Here is a 23,651-nt window from a genome sequence, read left to right as displayed (position 1 = left end):
ATTTTAAAAAACTTAACTTTTAAATTACATCTGCTGTAGTCATTTCATCAAATTATATATAAAAATTGAAATGAAAGTTCTGTTCAGTTCTTACCTTTGTACGTATAGGTACAAGCAAGATTTTTGCTTTAAAGCAGTAAACATTAGCAGTGCAAAAGGTGGATGTGGGTTTGATTTCTTGGTCCTCCTGATGCAAAGCATTTCCCACTGTGATAAAATAAAATCATGTTTGTTGTTACATAAATTGTCCGGTATCTACACCCAGTTTTCTATGCATTATTTAATCAGCCTCAAAAACATGAACAAACCCACCTCCAAGGCAAAACAATCTGTTGTGCATTTTATTATGTAGTGATTTGTAGCAATTGCAAGAAACCCAGAGTGACATTGTGAAGAAGAAAGACATTGACAAAATAGTCAAGACTAACCTTTAGTGAACAGAAATGCGAAGGCCGGTTGCAAATACAGATTGCTTCTAATTATCAGCGTGTTCCCTTAGTAACACGACTGTTCTACAGTCACTTTACCTCCAGTAAGTTGCATTCACAAGTCATTGTTACTTAATATTTCTTTCATTAATTTGTGGTTTATATTCTATTTTATAATCTCAAGATTTAGCTGAAACTGCTGAGGAATGGTTCAGTTTCTTGTTTTATTAAGTCTCATATTTCAACTTGCTAAGTAAAAAAAACTAAACTGAAAGATTCTGCTCCCCAATCTCTTCCAATGGTCTGTGTTTGTTTAGAATTCAAAGCCTCAGAATATGACATACTTGTTATTGCACATTCTAAGAGAGGAACTTATCAGTGACAGATCAGTAACTAAAATATCAGTTGAGCTGTATAGTTTTGTATCTCATTAGTTTGTGTTACTTATTTTCAGTAGTTCTGATCTATTATGATAGCAGACCTACCAGCGTAGACTTTACCTACAGTATTTCTCCCTTCTATTTTTATCTTCTAAATGATTAATCCCTGTCTATTCTTTTCACTGAGTGTCATAAGATATAGATTACATAATGGATCCTGTTAATAGGGCATCATGATAACTAGACAGGAAGCCTGATTTGAGCAGGACAGAGTGATAGTCATAGAACACTACGGCACTGAAACAGACCCTTTGGCCCATCGAGTCTGTGCCGAACTATTTATCTACTAGTCACATCATCTTCCACCTAGATCACAGCTCTTCAAATCCCTCGCATCTGTGTATCTATACAAAATATTCTTCAATGTTGAAATCAAACCCACATCCACCTTTTGCACTGGCAGCTCATTCCACTCTCACTACCATCTGAATGAAGAAATTCCCCTTCATTTTACCCTTAAGCATTTTGCCTTTCATCCTTAACCATGACCTCTAGTTGTAGTCTCACCCAACCTCAATGGAAAAAACCTATTTGCATTTGCCTTATCTATACAATTCATAATTGTGTACACCGCTATCAATGCTTCCCTCATTCTTCTATGATCCAGGAAGTCCTGGCAACATCCTTGTAAATTTTCTCTGCACTCTTTCAATCTTATTGACATCTTTCCTGTAGGTAGGTGACCAAAACTGCACACAATACTCCATATTAGGCCTCACCAATGTCTTAAACAATTTCAACATAACATCCCATCTCCTGCATTCAATGCTCTGATTTATCAAGGCCAAGGTGCCAAAAGCTTTCTTTACACACCTATCTACCTGTGATGCCACTTACAAGGAACTATAGATCTGTATTTCCACATTTCTCTGTTCTACTGGACTCCTCAGCGCCCTACTGCTCACCATGTCCGTCCTACCCTGGTTTGTCCTCCCAAAGTGCAACGCCATACACTTATCTGCATTAAATTCCATCTGCCATTTTTCCAGCTGGTCTGAATCCTACTGCAAGCTTTGATAGTTGTTGGCACTATCCAATCTTGGTGTCATCTGCAAATTTGCTGATCCAGTTTACCACATTATCATCCACATCATTGATGCAGAAGACAAACAACTGATCCAGCACAGATTCCCTGCGACAGTCCACTAGTCACAGGACTCCAGTCAGAGAGGTAACCATCTACTACCATTCTCTGGTTTCTCCTGTGAAGCCAATCTCCAATCCAATTTACTACCTGATCTTGAACCTTCTTGGCCAGCCTCCCATGCAGGACCTTGCCTAAGGTCTCGCTAAAATCCATGTTGACAACACCCACTACCTTGCCTCCATCAAATTTCTGGTAACTTACTCAACTGTACAAGATTGGTTGAACATGACCTACCACGCACAAATCCATGCTGACCATCTCTAATCAGTCTCTGTCACAGAAACATAGAAAAACTACAGCACAATACAGGCCTTCGGCCCACAAAGCTGTGCCAAACATGCCCTTAACTTAGAACTACCCAGGCTTACCCATAGCCCTCTATTTTTCTAAGTTCCATGTAGCCATCCGGGAGTCTCTTAAAAGACCCTATTGTACCCTTCTCCACCAGCGCCGCCAGCAGCACATTCCACGCACTCACTACCCTCTGCGTAAAAAAAAAAGTTACCCCTGACATCTCTGCTGTACCTACTTCCAGGCACCTTACAACTGTGCCCTCTCATATTAGCCATTTCAGCCCTGGGAAAAAGCCTCTGACTATCCACACCATCAATGCCTCTCATCACCTTATACACCTCTATCAGATCACCTCTCATCCTCCGTCACTCCGAGGAGAAAAGGCTGAGTTTACTCAACCTATCCTTATAAGGCATGCTCCCCAGTTCAGGCAACATCCTTGTAAATCTCCACTCTATGGTTTCTGTGTCCTTCCTGTAGTGAGGCAACCAGAATTGAGCACAGTACTCCAAGTGGGGTCTCACCAGGGTCCTATATAGCTGCAACATTACCTCTCGGCTCTTAAACCCAATTCCACAATTGAAGGCCAATGCACCATATGTCTTCTTAACCACAGAGTCAACCTGCGTAGCAGCTTTGAGTGTCTTTTTTTATTTAAATTTAACACTTACTTTAATTAGAAAACACCACAAACTGCCTACAGGCACCAGGCCACAGTTTAGACAAGAATCAAAATTCATCTTGAAATAAATTAGCAGCTGGGGCGGTTCAGTGACAAAATTTAACTTCTATAGCGGTTTGGGGTCCCTCCAGGGGAGGTGTTTCCCAATCCATCCTCACTCGGCCTATGGCCAAAGGAGCCAATCCAAACAAAACCTACTGTCCCGCATGGCTGCCATTTGAGGTCCCAGTGAAGACTCAACCTTGTCCTGGCGATGAGTGTTGGGCCGCCTGCCTCTAGCCCAGATCGCAGTCTTTCCAAGTCTTGAGGGCATCTACTTTCCCACATCATTCCTGCCCAGAACCTCCTCTGGAAATGTCCACACCGCTTTAATGGTCACATGATATGGTGGTCGGGAGTAAGGTGTAGGATTTACTTGAAGCTTGGGTACCATAAAACGAAAATAAAACATCCCAAAACTCGCAGTTTATTGGGAGTAAGCACTAGACAGATTCCCCATATGGACAATTACTTCGGTCCCACGCCTGTGCAAAAATTCAAAACAGCATTGTCCCTTCTACGAGCTGGCGTTTTGCTTGAAGCTCCAGGCAGCCGAGCAGTGAAGGAGAAAACATTTGGGATGGTTGTGACAGTGCAGTTAGAGTGTTCCCTCTTTCAGGACATCTGTGCCGGACTGTAATCGTGTTCATAAGTGTTTAAACCAAGCCTTTGGTAAGAGTTTCTGGAGAAGCTAAACCAGAAGAAGCAGGTGTATCGATTCTCCACATAGTTGCCTTCCTCTCCATGCCTGGAAACCTCACAGGGGTCCTCTCCTCTCGAGCTCCAACCGTCTATCCAAGTACTTACATATCCATTCCCTTAGAATACCTTCTAATAACTTACCCACTACTGCGGTCAGGGTTACCAGACTACAATTTATTGGCATGTTCTTAGAGCCCTTCTTAAACAAAGCAACAACATTAGTTATCCTTCATGTACGTCTTATCCCTCAATCTTTTCCAGTAACTTATCTACCACAGATGTTAGACGTATTGGCTTATAGCTCAGGTTTTTCTTTAATGCCATTCTTTAATTGGGACCCAACAGTGTCTACCCTTCAGCCTAATAGAACCTCACCCAGGCTAACAATGATGCAAATATCTCAGCCAGGACTTCTGCAATTTCTTCTTTAACCTCTATGTTTTTGGATAAACCTGGTCAAGCCCCGAGGACTTGTCTACCATTACATCTTTTAAGTATGCAACACTGCCTCTACTGTACTGATCATCTCCATGGACTCCGCATTTACTTTTCCTAATTCCAATATCTTCATCTCTTTCACCACATTATAAACACAGAAGAAATACTCTTTAGGGACCTTGCCCATCTCCTGCAAATCCACACAAAGATGCCCCTGTTGGCCCTTGAGGGGCTTTATTCTCTGTATTACTCTTTATCCCGAAATACATTTACAAAATCTCTAAGTTGTGTAAGCTTCTCTGCCAAAGTTATCTCAAGGGACCTTTTACCCTCCTGATTTCCTCCTTGAGTACACTCCTGCATCCTCTACACTCTAGGGGTCCCAGCTGTCTGCATCTGACCTATACCACCTCCTTTTTCCTGACCAGGGCATCAATATCTCTTGTCATTCTGGGGTTCCCTACTCCTACCAGCCTTGCCCTTCACGCTGACAGAAATATGCAGACCTTGAGCTCTCATTAGCTCACCATTAATAACCTCTCACTTGCCTGTGGATTCTTCACCCACAAACAATCTACTCCATTTAACCTTGGCAAGCTCCTGTCTCATACCCTCAAAATCTGCTTTGCCCCAATTTAGAACTTGAACCGGTGGACCAGTTTTGTCCCTTTCAGTAATTTTAAAACTATCAGGACGCTGGAGCAGGGATCCAATCACAGATACAATACTGTGCACACAGTCATATTAATTGAGTAACAAATCCCGAGGTGCAAACAAAGTCAGTGTCAAAGTTCAGGCAGAGATCAAAGCATCCAGAGAAATCCAAAAACCAGAATCAAGGAACAGGCAGAATTGATATTCAGACAGATAGAGTACAGATATGAATGCTGGAAAGGCTCAGGAAAATTCACTGGTACAATCTGTCAACAAACAGGTGAAAACACAGGACTGAAATACACTGAGCAATAAACAGAGAGGCAGATGATAGGTGGAGCACAATGAGACACAGGTGGCAGCAATACAGGTAATAATGAGAAACAGATGGGAGACGGAGTACTCAGTAATACAGGGGCCAGAGTAGAGCAGGAGCCGGGACAGGAGCACATGGCAATACAAAACCACAGACTGACAGCTAGGGGGGGAAACACACAAAAAGACAGTTCAACTGGAGTTACTGACAGTAACCGCCCCCCCCCCCACCCCACTTCTACCGTGCAGGTAGAGCTGGGTGCTGGCGATGAAAGTCCCTGATGAGAGGTCCAGGATGTTACGGGTGGGGACCCAGCACCTCTCCTCAGGACCGTAGCCCCCCACCCCCAGTCCACAAGGTACTGGAGGCGACGAACGTCCAGCAGTCAATGCAAAGGCCTCTGACCCATCGATGAGCTGTGGGGGAGGGGTAGGGTTTGGGGACAGGACACAGAGGATGGCTCATGAAAGGTTTGATGCGGGACACATAGAAGGACAGATGAATGCGGCGGCGAGTGGAGGGGAGATTGAGACGGACGGCAGCAGGGCTGATGACTTTAGCGATTGGAAAAGGGCCGATGAAGCGAGGGGCGAGATTGCAGGAATCCACCTTGAGGGGCAAGTCTCAGGTTGAAACCCACACACACTGTCCCTGGCGGTAACGTGGGGCCTTGGAGCGATGGTGGTCAGCATGACGCTTGATCCTTGCAAAGGCACAGAGAAGGGCAGAGCGTGCGCGCCTCCATGTCCGCTGACAATGGCGGATGAATGCCTCGGCAGATGGAATGTCAACCTCCTCCTCCTGGGCAGGAAACCGTGCAGGTTGGTAGCCAAGGCAGCACTTGAAAGGGGACAGACCAGTGGATGAGGACAGAAGATGGTTTATGGCGTAATCATATGGACGATGAGGCGGCAGGGAAGTCGCCTGGGACTGGGACTTGCTGAACACAGCCTTGAGGTCCATGTATTCAGGAGGGATGGCACCAAGGTCTGGAAATTCCTCGGGGGATCTGGCCATGGAGGAGGTAGTGGGAGTGACAGAATGGGCTCCAGCCTACAATCTTGTGACTGAAGCAGTCAATGTGGAGATTGTGTCTGACTAACCAGGGATGGCCCAGGGCAATGGGAGCTTGAAGAGAGTCAATAACATAAAGGGTTAACTGTTCATGATGGTTGCCAGATAAGCTGAGACTCACCAGGGCCATGACATGGGTGATGTTAGCCAGTCTCTGACCATTCAAAGCGTTGGCCATTAATGGTGATTGGAGAGCAGACATGGGTAATCCCCACCGGGCAGCCAAGCCGGAATCGATAAAACACCCCTCCGCACCAGAATCGACCAAGACAGAAACTGCTCGGTGCTGGATGCCCCACTCCAGAAAAGTAGGTATGAGAGTGAGTGGCGTCAAGGAGGGCCGGACAGGGGTCACACTCACCAGTACTCCTCATCCTACTGGTGAGCACTTGGCTTTTACTGGGCAGGTGGAGATGAAATGGTCTGGTTGGCCACAGTACAGACAGGAATGGGTGCTGATTCTCCTTTGTCTTTCAGTCAGCGTCAGGTGAGTACAGTCAACATGCATAGTCTCGGACTCTGGAACGGGAATTGTAGTTGGGGGCAAACGGTAGGGCAATGTAGACTGACGAGGAGCTTGAAACTCACCCAGTGCCCCCAGGGACCCTCTGGAACCCCCCCACTACAGCGCTGCTGAAGGCGAACTTCAATACAGATGGCTAAATCCACCAGGGCTTCAAAGGTGGCAGGAAGGTCCTGGGTGACCAGCTCATCTTTGATGTCTTCGGAGAGGCCATTCAGGAAGGTGTTGTACTGTGCCTCCGCGTTCCAGCCGCTGGAGCCGGCTAGGGTCCGGAACTCTATGGCGTGATCTGACACAGATCTGAGCCCCTGGTGTATGTGCAGCATTTCAGGGCAGCCTCTCTCCCATGTTTAGAGTGATCAAACACTTTTCTCATCTCCTCAGAAAATAACTGAAAACTACTGCAGAAAGGTGAGTCTACCTCCCAAACGGCTGTTCCCAATTTTCTCTTGCCCAACCGGACTGTTGGTTGATGACATAGGCTACCTTGGCTTGATCAGTCAGAAATGTTGTTGGTTGTAATTCAAAAATGAGGGTGCACTGGGAAAGAAAAGAGCGGCAGGTACCGGGCTTTCCTGAGTACTTTTCTGGAGGAGGCAGACTGGGCTCTTGGAGGGGTGGAGTAAGCGAGAACACAGAGGGTGGGGCGGAAGGTGCAGTCACAGATCGTTGATACACAAAATAGTCTGCAGATGCTGGGGTCAAATCAACACGCACAACACACTGGAGGAACTCAGCGGGTCGGGCAGCATCTGTGGAAAAGATCGCCCGAAACGTCAACCGATCTTTTCCACGGATGCTGCCTGACCTGCTGAGTTCCTCCAACATGTTGTACAGATCGTTGATGGAGGCCCTAGGACAGCTGGAGTGACTGAGTCTGGGCCAGCAGATTGGTTTCATCAGCAGAAAGTGACTCCACTGCCCTGAACACAGAGTCCAGCTGGTTCTGCTGTCTCCCCATCACTCCCTGTTGTCCCAAGGCAGCTCTCAGACAACCGGGGTCTGCTGGATCCATTCTGGCCAGATTGTGCTGTCAGGACGCTGGAGCAGGGACCCAATCACAGACCGAGTACTGTGCGCACTGTGATATTAAATGAGTAACAAATCCCGAGGTGCAAACAAAGTCAGTGTCAAAGTTCAGGCAGAGATCAAAACATCCAGAGAAATCCAAAAACCAGAATCGACAGACAGACAGACAGACAGACAGACAGACAGACAGACAGACAGACAGACAGACAGACAGACAGACAGACAGACAGACAGACAGACAGAAATGCTGGAAAGGCTCAGGAAAATTCACTGGCACAATCTGGTAACAAACAGGTGAAAACACAGGACTGAAATACACTGAGTAGTAAACAGAGAGGCAGATGATTGGTGGAGCACAATGAGACACAGGTGGCAACAATACAGGTAATAATGAGAAACAGATGGGAGACGGAGTACTCAGTAATGTAGGGGCCAGAGTAGAGCAGGAGCCGGGACAGGAGCACATGGCAATACAAAACCACAGACTGACAGCTAGGGGCAAACACACAAAAAGACAGTTCAACTGGAGGTACTGACGAAAACTAATAGAACCATGGGAACTAGTCCCAAAGTGTTCTCCCACTGTCACTTCAGTCACCTCCGTGGCCCTATCACACAAAAGTAGCTTGAGATTTGCCCTTTTAAGGTAGGATCACCTATATATTGCCCAAATAAAGTTTACTGAATGCACTTAACCAATTCCACCCCACCTAAGTCCTTAACAATGTGGCAGTTTCAATCTATTATAGGAAAGTTACGGTTGAATATGACAATCCTTTATTCTTACAATTGTGCACATTCACCCTGCATAATTTTCCTTCTAAATCCCATTGACTAGTAGTTCCTACAGTACAATCCCAACGATGTGATCATCCCCTTCTTATTTCTCAGCTCCACCCATAAATTCTTACTGGATGGTCTTTCCGTATTTTCATCTCTGACTACTGCTGTGACATTCCCTTTAATCAAAAGAAGCAACTCTCCTACCTCTCCTTCCTCTGCCTGATTCCCGCCTCAGCCCCTGTACCCCGGAATATTAAACTGTCAGTCCTGTCCCTCCTTTAGCCATGTTTCCTTTATGGTTAAAATATTCCAGACCCATGTAGCTTTCCAAGCATTACCTTTTCACCTGCCTTACCTGTCAGACCTGTATTAAATAAATGCAACTTAATCTAATTAGCTTCCTCAGTCCCTGCCTGTCATCGACTTCTACATAACGTTCCAGCTTTTTATTTACCTCCCTGATGCAAGGGACCCTAAGACACCCCCACTAATCTAGTTCAAACCCACCCTAGCTCACTTCTGCTACTGAAGAACTTGTTCAAAAATTTGAATCCTTGCCCCCACTCCAATTCTTCAGCCAAACCTTCATTTGCCAGATCCTCCTATCCTTATCCTCTCTAGCACATGACACTGAAAGTAATCCAAATATTGCAACCCTCGGGGTCCTGCTTTTCAACCTCTTCTCTGTCTCCCTCTAGTCACTCCACAGGGACCTCATTCCTTTCTCTACCTACTGCATCTCATCTGGCTGCTCGACTTTTCCTTCTGTAGCCATGATATGACATCTTGGACCCTGACACCAGGGAGGCAACTCACAATTTTAGAGTCCCTTTTGCATCTACAGAATCTCCTGTCCGCGCGCCCCCCCCCCCCAACAAACTATCAATCATAAAAGTTCTTTCTGCCACCATCTTCCCTGCTAAACCTCAGAGCCAGACCTGGTACTACAGACCTGAATGGTCATTCCCCCAACAGTTTCCAAAATGGTCTTTCAAGGGGAATGGTCACAGAGGAACGTTGCCCCGTCTGCCTACTCCCTTTTCCTTTCTTGCTGATTACGCAACTACTTTCTGCCCGTCCCCTTACTAAAGCTCATGTCTGTGAAACTCTTATCTTGGATGATCCTGATTGTGTCTGGCTCAAGCACGCTCTCTTACACATGGTCAAGGAACTCAATAACTTCACTCTGAAGAGAACACTGCACTTTAAAAAAGATTAACCCAAATCTAAAAATAATGCATAAATAATTTTTGATGTGATCTAATTCATTGAAAATGTTATTTTGGAAATAAAAGCTATAATGCAAATTTATGGAATATTTTGAATAAAATTGATGTCTGGATTAATTTTTTTAAAAACCCATGACTTAATTACAACCTCTGTAGCAAAGTTTCACTCAGTGTTGATGTCTAACAATGTCAGTCACTGTAATTTCAGGAACCACAGAATGTGCCAAAAACATGTCACAGTGACCATGTGGGGGAAATGAATAAGCAGTGTTCCATTGACTTTATGTGGGTATTGGTACTTTGAAGGTTTCTGGTGAACTTAGAATGGATTTATAATCATAAATAGAGTCATTTCTAACAACAGAATCAGATTTCCAGTGTATTACATTCCAAATAGTTCTTATTTGTTCTTGAGGACATTTGTAATCACAATATTCAATGTTTTCAATAATGAGAGTTTTAGTTACAGGACATCAATGCTAAACTAAAATACCTCCAGAATAAATAATGGTTAAATCACTGATAATGCTCCCAGAATAATATTATTGATATTTGTTAAATTGTTCAGAAATAAACCTTGATCAGTGTTTTGATAATAACAAAGACTTCAAGTCTGACAAGACAGTAACTTTCAAGCTGAACTCATCTTGCGGTAGGTTAATTTAGTAATAACTAAGAACTTGACTTTCTTATGTCCCATTTTACTGTTGCACAAACATTCTACAAAAATGTTTACTGCAGACGAGAAAGATCCTTTTAGTTATATTAGCACCTATCCCACTCTCAGGATGATCTAAAGTGCTTTATAGCCATAAATGAGGTTTAAGAGGCAAATTCACATCACTATTTGTTGTTAATATGGCTTTGAGAGTTGACAAGAACTTGAATTGGTCTCTCATTTTCCCCATGTTCAGTTTAATATCAGACAACACTTTAATCACGGTACATACGGTTTGTAATACCTGCCTCTCAGGTTACTTTGATTTTGGTTTAATTTTGAAGTTTCACATTTTACTTGATGACAAAGAGATATATTTTGTCGGTAATATTTCCATCTGTTTTTCTGTCACAACATGGTTGATTTTATAGAGTTATTATCACCCAGTTTATCTATCAGATGGGGAAGCAATTGGGGGCTTTCATGACCTCAGCAACACTCAGGTACTAGGAGCAAATTATGTGAAAAATCCTTCAACTGGGAGCATCTGAAAGAATAAGACTGACTTCTCATATTCAGTGACTGGTTACCTTTATGCACTGCCAAACTGGGGCTTTAACTCGCACAATGAGAAGAACTTCAGTGCAGGCAGCCCGTGTCTCAGGTATGCATGTGATATAAAAATGTGGAATTTTGAAACCTCATTTCTATTTTGCAATCTGCATTCAAACATTTCAATCGCATTTTGGTGTTATTTTTAAGTAAGGTTCTGTGTGCTGCGCTGATAAACAGTTCCTGTTAATGCCCTCTCCGCCATAGAGCACATCTACAAAGAGTGTTGTAGCATGAAAACAGTATACATCATCAGGAACCCCCTCCACCCAGGCCATGCTCTCTTCTCGCTGCTGCCATCAGGAAGAAGGTACAAAAGCCTCAGGATTCTCAGCACCAGGTTCAGGAACAGTTACTACCCCTCAACCATCAAGCTCTCAAACCAAAGGGGATAACTTCACTCGCCCCATCACTGAACTGTTCCCACAACCTATGGACTCTCCTTCAAGGACTCTTCATCTCATGTTCTCAATACATATTGCTTATTTATCTATTGTTATTATTATTTCCATTTGTATTTGTACAGTTTGTTGTCTTTCACACATCGGTTTGTTTGTCTTTCATTGATTCTATTATGGTTATTGGATTCATTGAGTATGCCCACAAGAAAATGAATCTCAGGGTTGTGTATGGTGACAAATATGTACTTTGATAACAAATTTACTTTGAACTTTGAAGCTTTAGTGAGGTGAATCAAAAATACATGGCAGCAGTTGGTCCAGCTTCCCCTGTCTGTGGGAAGTTTGCACACATTTATCATAATTATCTGGATTTTCTCCCACATCCTAAAGACACGTTATTGGCTTCTGTTACTCGCCCCTTCTGTAGGTGGCAGTAGGAGAATGAGAGGAGTTGACGGACATGTGTGAGACAGGAGTGGGGAAATGGTAATGGGCTTCAAAATCCAGCTTTGACTCAATGAGCTAAATCATTGCCCAAAGTTGTAAGAAGATATGAGCTCAGATGTCTTACAGGTTCACACCCCAGCCAGAGGGAAGAAAACAGCCTCCTAATTTGATTTACAAATAAGCAGTGTGACCTCCATAATGCTATTTGCTTTCAATTAAGTTGGAGCACATTGCTTGTCTGACAGAACTTAAGATATAAACGTATAATCGCTCTTATTCCCATTTGAGCACTTGAATTGAGGAGTCAGTTTTGAAATAAGAGTGACTGATTAACCAATTCTGACAATTCCTGCAGCTTAAAATCTAGTGCAGCTCAGGGTATTGAGTCCTTTGGGTCAAGCACGAATGATGACCAGTTAAGAAAGCTCAGCCTTTTGGCTTTTTTTTAACCAACATTTCTTAAAATTCCCATTCTTTGCAAAGCTGTATGAGGTATATTTAGCTGAGCTACCATGAAGCTGTGGAACAGAGTTCTGTAAACAGACGTGGAAGGAAATAATATTGTGTGATCACTGTATGCAGCTGAGAATGAATTTCTCTTTCCTTCAGTCCAATTACAAACTGCAACAACTCTACACTGTCACATTTCTGTCTGCTTGCCAAGGAATGAAATGCCATTTTGACCTGGAACACTAACTCAATATCTTTTCTCATTCAGTTACGGCTCCAACTTTTAGATTATACCCCTTTTAAGATTCCCGGTCAACAGAAGTTATTTATTTTCACTGGACCAATTTGTTTCTTGTAATAACCCGGAAATGATAATCATAAACCCCATTCCTCTAAATTTCAGAGAATGCATGATTACAAAGCTAAATTGCAAAATCGTTCACCTGCTGTTTAACTCAGGCTTAAAGGTTGGATCCAATATTACCTGCTTATCACGTATCATTTGCATGTAAAAAAAACAGAATTCACCAATGTAGCCAGTACATATTTCCTGGAAGGTCCTGGTCAGGAAGAAATTTGATCAGTTATTTCCTGCCACAAATTTTCCAAACGCAGCACTCATTCCTATCGACCCTCGCGCTTGTCATGCCAGACATTAAACCTAAAATTATATCAAATGGTTGTGATTCAAGGCATTTTAAGTTCACATTAAAAGGAAGAATGTGATAAATCAAGTTGGGATAGAGGTGATATATTTCATAAATCACCCACCATTTCCTCTATAAATGTTATTGTACTAAAACATGTTATTGCATGGAGTGAGATCTTCTTCCCAGGGCCTGATCCCAACCAAACCCTGCGGAATGATTGCAGCTGATGTCTAGGCTAATCACAGCCAATTCCCATGAACTGGCCAAACTCAGACTCACCCACAACTCTCCTGACTGCAACTATTTCCAGGCTGTTTCCCATCCTCACATCCATTAATTTCCTCTCTCCAGCCTGCTTCCCTTCCCTCCTGGGTTGCACCTTTTATATAAGCCCTTCATTCACCTGTCCATGACTGCCTTGAGGAGATCCTTGTAAGAAGGCTGCTGATGAGAACCCTATGAAATAATCAGATTGAGTTTTAATGTTTCCTAAATTGTTGAATAAACCATAATAAAGATTTATGAAAACAATGTTGTCCTAATTTTATAATTCTTACATGACTTTTAATTTGGCATTATTGACACAAAGAGCATCAAAATTGTTGGTGCAGCAAATTCTTTGCACTATAGTCCAGACAATGCTTTGTAAATCTAGCCTGCACTCCATTCATGACTAGTATGTTCTTCCTGAATTGTTCAAAGGTTCATTCTATTGTCAAAGTATGCATGTATAATACAACTCTGATATTTGTCTTCTCCAGATAGCCATGAAATACAGAAAGACCAGACATCAACTCTCCTCACGCGAAAAAGAAAAAGAAATAAAACTTGCAAATCCCAAGATTCCCCACTGCTCTCCGCAGAAAAAACAGCAACAATTGCAACAAATCTCCCCCTCACTCACAGAAAAAAATAGTGACAGTAACAATCCCCAACCCTCTCACTCGCATAAAAAACAGCGACAATAGCAATCTCTGACCACCTCACTTGCAAAAAAGATCAGAGACAGTAGCAACAAAACCACTGACCCCACACACACACCCTCAAAGAACTAACAGATCACCCAGTCACCAATCAGCCACAAGAAAGAAATCGCCAAAAAACCAATATAAAGTGCAGTCGGATCACATAAATCTCAGAATATCGAACAGTCCTCCCGTGACTCAGAGCTCACACCTTGTCCAAACGCCCCAGTGGCCTCCGTGGGAGCGATCACTGACCCACTCTGCATTCACCTCAGTGTCTCTGTTGGGAGCAATTGCTGGCCGTCTGGCATCCGTTGGGAGCCATCGCTGACCGTCTGGTGTCCATTGGGAGCCATCGCCGATCGTCTGGTGTCCATTGGGAGCCACCGCTGACCGTCTGGCATCTGTTGGGAGCAAATGCTGACTGAGTCTGAATGCCACCAACCCGATGGCCTCCTTTGGCCTCCGACAACGTGATCAACTCCTTCCGCATTCACCTTGATACTCCAATCTTCCTCGTTGCTTTGAGATGAAGTCGTTCATGACCCTGTATCCCATCTCTCGTCTTTTCCGTGACTCAGCTGATGTTCTCGGCCCTTTTCGGGACCTCGTCTTTGATCTCCTCCATGAGGCAGCTTTCCAGACGCAGCAGAATGCGAGATCGTTCGATCAGGTTCCCAACTCCATCCTGAAACCGTGATGCCTGAAAAAGTTCACAGGCATGGTTTCACCTGCGCTTTGACGTGTCAAAATCTCCAGTTCAATCTAGAGGACCAGGAAGTATATAATTACGTAGTAGTATCGTAAGTATCTTCGGACCCACAGTTTTCCGGTTTTCCACCATTTAGAAAGTACTCTGCTTTGTCCTCAGCAGGTACAAAGAGAATGACATGGAGTTTACCATTGTGAAATGCATTGGCTGTATCCATTAATATCTTGTGTCTCAGTTCTATGCCACCCACCTTTGTGACGACAAGAGACTTTCTTTCCAGCTATCCAAAATATTGATGATGGACTTTTTGTAGTTGTGGACATCACTGGTTATACTCTATCAGAAGGATACTAGTCATTAGCCCTACTCCCATCATCATCACATTTTATCTCTTGTAGGCAGGTGAACACATAGAAACATAGAAAACCTACAGCACAGTTACAGGCCCTTCTGCCCACAAAGCTGTGTCGAACATGTTCCTACCTTAGAACTACCTAGGCTTTACCCATCGCCCTCTATTTTTCTAAGCTCCATGTAGCCATCCAGGAGTCTCTTAAAAGACCCTATCGTATCCACCTCCACCACTGTCGCCGGCAGCCCATTTCACGCACTCACCACTCTCTGCGTAAAAAAATTTACCCCTGACATCTCCTCTGTACCTACTTCCAAGCACCTTAAAACTGTACCCTCTCGTGTTAGCCATTTCAGCCCTGGGGAAAAGCCTCTGACTATCCACACAATCAATGCCTCTCATTATCTTGTACACCTCTATTTGGTCACCTCTCATCCTCTGTCACTCTAAGGAGAAAAGGCCAAGTTCACTCAACCTATTCTCATAAGGCATGCTCCCCAATCCAGACAACATCCTTGTAAATCTCCTCTGCACCCTTTCTATGGTTTCCACATCCTTCCTGTAGTGAGGCGACCAGAATTGAGCACAGTACTCCAAGTGGGGTCTGACCAGGGTCCTATATATAGCTGCAACATTACCTCTTGGCTCTTAAACTCAATTTCAAGATTGATGAAGGCCAATGCACCATATGCCTTCTTAACCACAGAGTCAACCTGCGTAGCAGCTTTGAGTGTCCTATGGACTCGGACCCCAAGATCCCTCTGATCCTCCACACTGCCAAGAGTCTTACCATTAATACTATATTTTGCCATCATATTTGACCTACCAAAATGAACCATCTCACATTTATCTGGGTTGAAATCCATCTGCCACTTCTCAGCCCAGTTTTGCATCCTATCAATGTCCCATTGTAACCTTTGACAGCCCTCCACACTATCCACAACACCTCCAACCTTTGTGTCATCAGCATATTTACTAACCCATCCCTCCACTTCCTCATCCAGGTCATTTATAAAAATCACGAAGAGTAGGGGTCCCAGAACAGATCCCTGAGGCACACCACTGGTCACCAACCTCCATACAGAATATGACCTGTCTACAACCACTCTTTGTCTTCTGTGGGCAAGCCAGTTCTGGATCCGCAAAGCAATGTCTCCTTGGATCCCATGCCTCCTTACTTTCTCAATACGCCTTGCATGGGGTACCTTATCAAATGCCTTGCTAAAATCCATATACACTACATCTACTACCCTACCTTCATCCATGTGTTTACTCACATCCTCAAAAAATTCAATCAGGTTCATAAGGCATGACCTGCCTTTGACAAAGCCATGCTGACTGTTCCTAATCATATTATGCCTCTCCGAATGTTCATAAATCCTGCCTCTCAGGATCTTCATTATCAACTTACAAACCACTGAAGTAAGACTCACTGGCCTATAGATTCTTGGGCTATCTCTACTCCCCTTCTTGAATAGGGAACAACATTCGCAACCCTCCAATCCTCCGGAACCTCTCCCATCCTCATTGATAATGCAAAGATCATTGCCAGAGGCTCAGCAATCTCCTCCCTTGCTTCCCACGGTAGCCTGGGGTACATCCCGTCTGGTCCCGGTGACTTATCCAACTTGATGCTTTCCAAAGGTTCCAGCACATCCTCTTCCTTAATACCTACATGCTCAAGCTTTTCAGTCATCAAGCTTGCAAGTCATCCCTACAATCACCAAGATCCTTATCCTCTTGCTCTTCACATACTTGTAGAATGCCTTGGGGTTTTCCTTAATCCTGTCCGCCAAGGCCTTCTCATGGTCCCTTTTGGCTCTCCTAATTTCATTCTTAAGCTCCTTCCTGCTAGCCTTATAATCTTCTAGATTCCTATCACTACCTAGTTTTTTGAACCTTTCACAAGCTCTTCTCTTCTCCTTGACTTGATTTAAATCAGCCTTTATCCACCATGGATCTTGTACCCTACCATCCCTTCTATGTCTCATTGGAATGTACCTACTCAGAACCTCACGCAAATATCCCCTGAACATTTGCCACATTTCTTCTGTACATTTTCCTGAGAATATCTGTTTCCAATTTATGCTTTCAAGTCCCTGCCTGATAGCCTCATGTTTCCCCTTACTCCAATTAAACGTTTCCCTAACTTGTCTGTTCCTATCCCTCTCCAATGCTATGGTAAAGGAGATAGAATTGTGATTACTATCTCCAAAATGCTCTCCCACTGAGAGACCTGACACCTGATCAGGTTCATTTCCCAATACCAGATCAAGCACAGCTTTTCCAATTGTAAGCTTATCTACATATTGTGTCAAGAAACCTTCCTGAACACACCTAACAAACTCCACCCCATCTAAACCCCTCACTCTAGGGAGATGCCAATCAATATTTGGGAAATTAAGATCTCCCACCACAATGACCCTGTTATTATTACTCCTTTCCAGAATCTGTCTCCCTATCTGCTCCTCAATGTCCCTGTTACTATTGAGCGGCCTATAAAAAACACCCAGTAGAGTTATTGACCTCTTCCTATTCCTAACTTCCACCCACAGTGACTCTGTAGATGACCCCTCCATGACTGCCTCCTTTTCTGCAACCGTGACGGTATCTTTGATCAACAGTGCCACGCCCCCACCTCTTTTGATTCCCTCCCTGTCCTTTCTGAAACATCTAAATCCTGGCACTTGAGGTAACCATTCCTGCCCCTGCACCATCCAAGTCCCTGTAAAGGCCACAGCATCATAGCTCCAAGTGCTGATCCATACTCTCAGCCCATACCCTTTATTCAAATACTCCTCACATTAAAATAGACACATCTCAAACCATCGGTCTCAGCGCATCCCTTCTCTGTCACCTGCCTATCCTCCCTCTCGCACTGTCTCCAAGCTTTCTCTATTTGTGAGCCAATAGCCCTTCCTCCATCTCTTCAGTTCGGATCCCACTCCCTGGCAATTCTAGTTTAAACTCTCCTCAATAGCCTTTGCAAACCTCTCTGCCAGGATATTGGTCCCCCTCGGATTCAAGTGCAACCCATCCTTTTTGTACAGGTCACACCTGCCCCAAAAGAGGTCCCAATGATCCAGAAATCGGAATCCCTGCCCCCTGCTCCAATCCCTCAGCCACGCATTTATCCTCCACCTCATTCTATTCCTATACTCACTTTCATGTTTTCTTTTAAATCCATGAGTTGCAATTTCAGTTGACAATTCCTCATAAGGGGTCTTATAAAATGACCTCTCGGTGTCCCTAAGCAGGATCCATAAAGTGTTTGTGAAAAAGAATAATCTGGCAGAAGCTACTCTTAACATTCACACTGGACTTCTTTGAACAGCTGGAAAATGTGTGAGGTGTGTTGAGTCAATAAATTTCATGGTGTGCACTAGAGTTTTCCTGACAACTGATGTTAAGCCAACTGATGTATATGTCCCTAGTTTCCCTCTCTCATCTTAAAGAAACAGAGTGACATGATGAATTTCCCATTTAAAGGAATAGTTTGATGGATCAAGAAACTTGAGAAAGGTAGCATTAGACTCGAGGATCCATCTTTACACACCACTCTAGGGTGCCTGTCTGTCTCTGCAGAGGCAGTAGCCATCTGCAGTTTCTCAGTGCATTACCTAAATGACTTGGTGTCTGGTGGGGCATAAAGTAATCGAACATCTTCTTGTCTTCCAGGAGAACATCATTGAACATTTTGTTAACGTTATGGAGAAATAAACTTTCTCTGCAGGTTTCCAAGAGTTTAAAGCATTATAGAAAGAAGTTGCCTGCATGCACAGAGAAACTGGGATGGAAATCTAAATGTGAAATACTACAGTTTCTGGAATCCTGAAATCAAAACAGGTAATATTCAGCTGGTCAGGCAGCATCTGTGGAGAGAGAAAGATTTACCATTTCAGGTTGATGTCCTGCATCACATCACCCACAAAGAGCAATGTAGCACTGTTTAAGTCATCTCTTTAGATGGTGTTAATGAGATTCAAATATTGAACAGGATGCTGAGGCTAATTCTCTTTCTCTTCAAAACAGAGCAGGAGAAGAGTGTTACTTATGAATTGTAGTAGCCAAGAGAGATTCAAGGTCAACCAGCAGACTGGCAATATTCTTCCTTCCAATAGCATGTTAACTTTAGCGGGACTGACTTTCCATTTTCACTGCCAGGTTTCACGTCCAGGCTTGGCACTGGCTTGTCAGCATTTTCTGGGATTCCCTGGATTTAATCAAAAGGAAAGATTTAAAGGGAACCAGAGAATCAAGTGCTTTTTTTTAACCAGATGGTAGTGGGTATGTGGAGTGAGCTGCCTGAGGAAGTGCTGGAGGCGGATACAATTACAACATGTAAAAGACATTTAGACAAGTACATGGGTAGGAAAAATTTAGGAGAATAAGGACCAAGTACAGGCAAATGGAGCAAACGCAGAAAGGCACCTTGTTTAGCATGGACCAGTTGGGCAGGGGGGCCTGTCTTCATGCAGCATAACTCAATGACTGGATGTGAGGAGGGTTTTCCCCATGGTTGAAGCATCTAGAACAAATGGTCACAGACTTGGTATATTCAGTAAGCCATGCAGTAAAGCGATATTTCTTCGCTAAGAAGGACATGAGAAATCTCATATATTTCCAGGTACAATAAGTGCTAATGGGGTATAGGAGAAAGTGGGGGAATGATGTTGAGATAGAGGGCCAGCCACCATCATGTTGAGTGGCTGTACAGATTCAAACTCCTGATCCTATTTTCTTTATTAAGCTTCCAAGTCTCTTTGAAAACATCACCCTTAAAGTATTTAAAATGGAAAAACGATTGAGTCCACTGAACTGAAAGTGTGGGGCAAATATAACCGCATATTTTCTCTTGTGATTATATCCTGCAAATAAAACTGAATTTAAGCCATTTGTCTTGGGTTCTGTGGCAGGATTTATCAAAAAGGAATTCAGACATCAAGGACTTACTTAGAGAGCATGTAATCAGAACTCCAAGAAAGAGTGAACTGGTTTTTGTCAGCGTGACATGTCTGAAAATCATATTTTCAATTGACACTCTTTCCTGGAACAGTGCCAGGAAAATAGTGTGTTGTTGCAAGGAGTCTCTGTTATTCAAACAAACACGTTTTAATAATGTAGCCTGGGAATGGGGACACATTCAAGGAATTCCCATCACTTACTGTCCTCCCAAATCCATAACCCCACACCACCCCCCCATGGTACATAAATCATCAGCAGCATTATGTACTGTGTGATATGACGTGGACGACCATGGTAGTTCTTGATAGTTCTTGGCAATTTTTTTTTACAGAAGTGATTTGTCAATGCCTCCTTCTGCACAGTTTCTTTCAGACAGGTGACTTCAGCCATTATCAATACTCTTTAGAGATCCTCTGCCTGACATCAGTGGTCACACAGCCAAGACCTGTGATATGCACCAGCAGTTAATACAACCATCCACCACCTACTCCCATGGCTTCATGAGACCCTGATTGTGGCACGAAGCAGGTGCTACACCATGCCCAGAGATGACCTGCGGGCTAGCGGAGGGAATGAGCATCTTACCCTTCCTTTAGTCGAGACATATCTCCTCCCCACGCCCAAATACCCCAGCCATTGACCTCACCCCGGGATCATCAGTCAGTCCTGGCCTTTTGGTTTCCAATAACCTTTCTTTCCTCTGCCGTCCACTCAAACCCTGGTCCAGACTTGTTCCTGATGCCCATTTGTCAGAGAAATTAGAAGCAGTGGAGGAGCCTTCCCACAAGATAACATTGTCTGCAGGTCATCTGGTGGTTTGTAGTCCATGCCTTCAATTGAAACATCTTCAGCCAACAGGGTGCTAGTAACTATGCAGACACAAAATGTAAAGGTAACCAAGAGCACCTCACAAGAAATGAGCTCTAGTTGTGGTCGGATGTTGTAAAATTCTGCCCATTGGCATACCTCAGCAGATAATACATCAAAGAAAAGTCAAGTCCTCTTTATGAAATCATGCCCTCGGATCTCTTTAAGGCATCAGTAGAAATATTTAAGCCAAAGTCCCATAGTTTAGACTCCCCTTCCCTTAGAAAAGGATCATGACTGTTACCTTATCTATGCCCCTCATAATTTTATAAACCTTGAAAAGTACATCCCTCAGTCACCTACAGTCCACATGAAGGGTGCGGACATAAAACATTTTCCTCTGTGGATGCTGCCCAACCTGCTGAGTTCCTCTAGCAGTTTGCCTTTTACAAAACTAATCTTACCCACCTTCTCCAAAGACCTGCCGAGTTTCAAAATTGAAGATTGTTTAATGTCATTTCCTGTACACAAGTGTAAGGAGAACGAAATAATCATTACTCCGGATCGATTGCAGCCCAAAAACACACACACAAGATAAAGAGTAAATAAAACTAATAAAAGAGCACACAATAAATATGACCACATAAGATAGCTCATATACATAGGCTGAATGAATGTCCATAAAGTGACACTGGCTGTACATAAGGTGACTGATGGGAGATAATGGTGCTGGAGTTTGATATACAGTGTGACTCTTCCTCTACCTATCCAAGTAGCTAATAAGTGTGATAACCAATTTTGCTTCTATCATCCTTCCATCAATGAGCTCCAGATTCTCGCTTTGAATATTTTGTTCTTCATCTGCCATCTGATCCTTTTTACTAATTACTTAAACTCTGATCTCCTTTAAGTACAATTTTTGACTTTTATATTTAGCCATGAAACATTCTGTATGAGGTTCCACTTCCAAAGGTTGTATTATATTGTGCTGTAAAGTGCATTATTCTGAATTGAGCAGAGAAAAACTAAAATTTAATAGTTGTTTTTGTTCTAGGTTGAATATCTGCAATAATATTCTATGAAATACTGTGAAAATACACACAATTGAATACAAGTTTAAGCAAAAACAATATGGAATATTAGATTGAGAAAATAATATGGGAAAAGCGCTGGTTTAGTTTAAGTATTTTGTGTCATAAAATGGTTACTAAAATAAAATAAGGCCATGTAATTCTCATAAAACATTTTTTTTTATCAACATGAATATCTTCACATTCAGAACATGTAGGCTGAACACAAGCTCAACTATTTAGCCACTTCCTGAACACACAACAGATGGCAAGCCACATTGCACTGTGAGGACCAAAAGTGCCGAGTGGGGGTAAAAGCAAGGAAAGAGAGTAGAAAAGAAAATGAAATTAAAGTGGATTTGTGCTACAATATGCCTGGCTGTGGAATTCCAACTTTCAGGTATGCATTTCTCTTTTCTTCGTTTAAACGCCCAACGCTTAGAGTAGAAAAGTGGGTAAGTTGCAGCACACACATGGGGAAAGAGGTGTTGAAATTGTCCACAACACATTTTTAACACCTTGTCTTAATGGCACTATAAACTGACTTCACTCTGGTGAAACAGAGGAAAGGGAAAAACCTGACAAGATAATAAATTGTAAGCATATGTCAAAAGTTGGAGAAACTGAGCGGGATCGCCTAATCAGTCAAAAGTGAAATACAATCCACGTGGAAATGTGAAATATAAACAGAAAATTGTGGATCTATTCATTAAATCAGTAGGTAAATATAGGACTGACATTTCAGGACAATGACTTAGCACCAGAATCTAACAACATAGTAGTCTTAAAGTTTTTCTCATTCCATTTAAGGAGGATTAAAAAAATGACTATGCAGAATTAAGAAATTATTTATTCCTTTTGGATGATATGTTCCCTTTTCATTTAAAAAGTTATGATTTGTGATCCAACGTGGTTTCAGATGTTCTTTCAGTATCGTGGTACTTAATTTTTAATGTCTCCCAAAAATGTGCGTATTTTTAAAGCAGCCCAGCTTGGCAAAGTTATTTGGTTTCAGTTTTACAAAACCAAGCCCAGTGCTACAGTTAGTTAGCTCCAGACCAACTCCACCTGGACCTGATGACCACAATTTGATGCTCTCATTTTGCAAAATATCTTATACATCTTAAGCATATCTTAGAGAAAAATTACAAATCAGAGCCTTATTTGTGATGAGCAAATGTGAAGGCAGCTGGATCAGCAGTTGTAAATAAATTATGATCTTACAATTTTCTAGTTGAACATTTAAATATTATTACCAGAGAAGAATTCTACCTGATGTGATGTTACTGTTTGTGGTATGGCACCATGCTTTCTTTATTACTTCAAGTACATTCTTTCAAATGGTCTTTAGAGTAAATAAATTAGTCTTCACATTTTTGTATGTATGTATGTGTATTGGTACAGATTCTGACAATGCACTTAACCCTATCTATATTTATACTGTGCTGAAATTGCCCATCTTATAAAATAGCAGCAAGCTGCCTTCATAGATTTTAGCTGTCAGTTTCATGCTAGGAAATCATAAAAAAGTCATTATGATTACAGATGTACATGAGATAGATATCCTTTTGGTATTGGGTAAAAGCTGTGAATTGGAAATGATGACTGTCACATTTGGGCTCCTTTTTTTGCAATTAAATTTATTCATAGTTCCATATAATCTGACATCAGTTCAGTCAAAAAATTTAATAAAGAGCCTATTTAATCTGCTAATTCATAAATCAATGACACTACAATACTTAATATGAAATAAGGTTTGTGTAAAGTAGGATTTTCATTACAGA

General features: G+C 42.7%; 1 protein-coding gene across 1 annotated transcript in view; it reads left to right on the top strand.

Annotated features, from left to right (window-relative positions):
- The first annotated feature begins 22,133 nt into the window (after window positions 1–22,133).
- Window positions 22,134–23,651, top strand: part of cd247 (CD247 molecule) — a 123,863-nt gene continuing 122,345 nt past the window's right edge. Inside the window, exon 1 of the mRNA XM_063050625.1 lies at window positions 22,134–22,267. Within this exon, the coding sequence (XP_062906695.1) occupies window positions 22,210–22,267 (58 nt within the window). The 5' untranslated portion in view covers window positions 22,134–22,209. The remainder of the gene's footprint in view (window positions 22,268–23,651) is intronic.

This window comes from Mobula hypostoma, chromosome 6 (assembly GCF_963921235.1).
Source record: "Mobula hypostoma chromosome 6, sMobHyp1.1, whole genome shotgun sequence".
NCBI classification, from domain to species: Eukaryota; Metazoa; Chordata; class Chondrichthyes; order Myliobatiformes; family Myliobatidae; genus Mobula; species Mobula hypostoma.
Note: the sequence above shows the minus strand (reverse complement) of the source record. Positions and strands in the feature narration are given on the sequence as shown.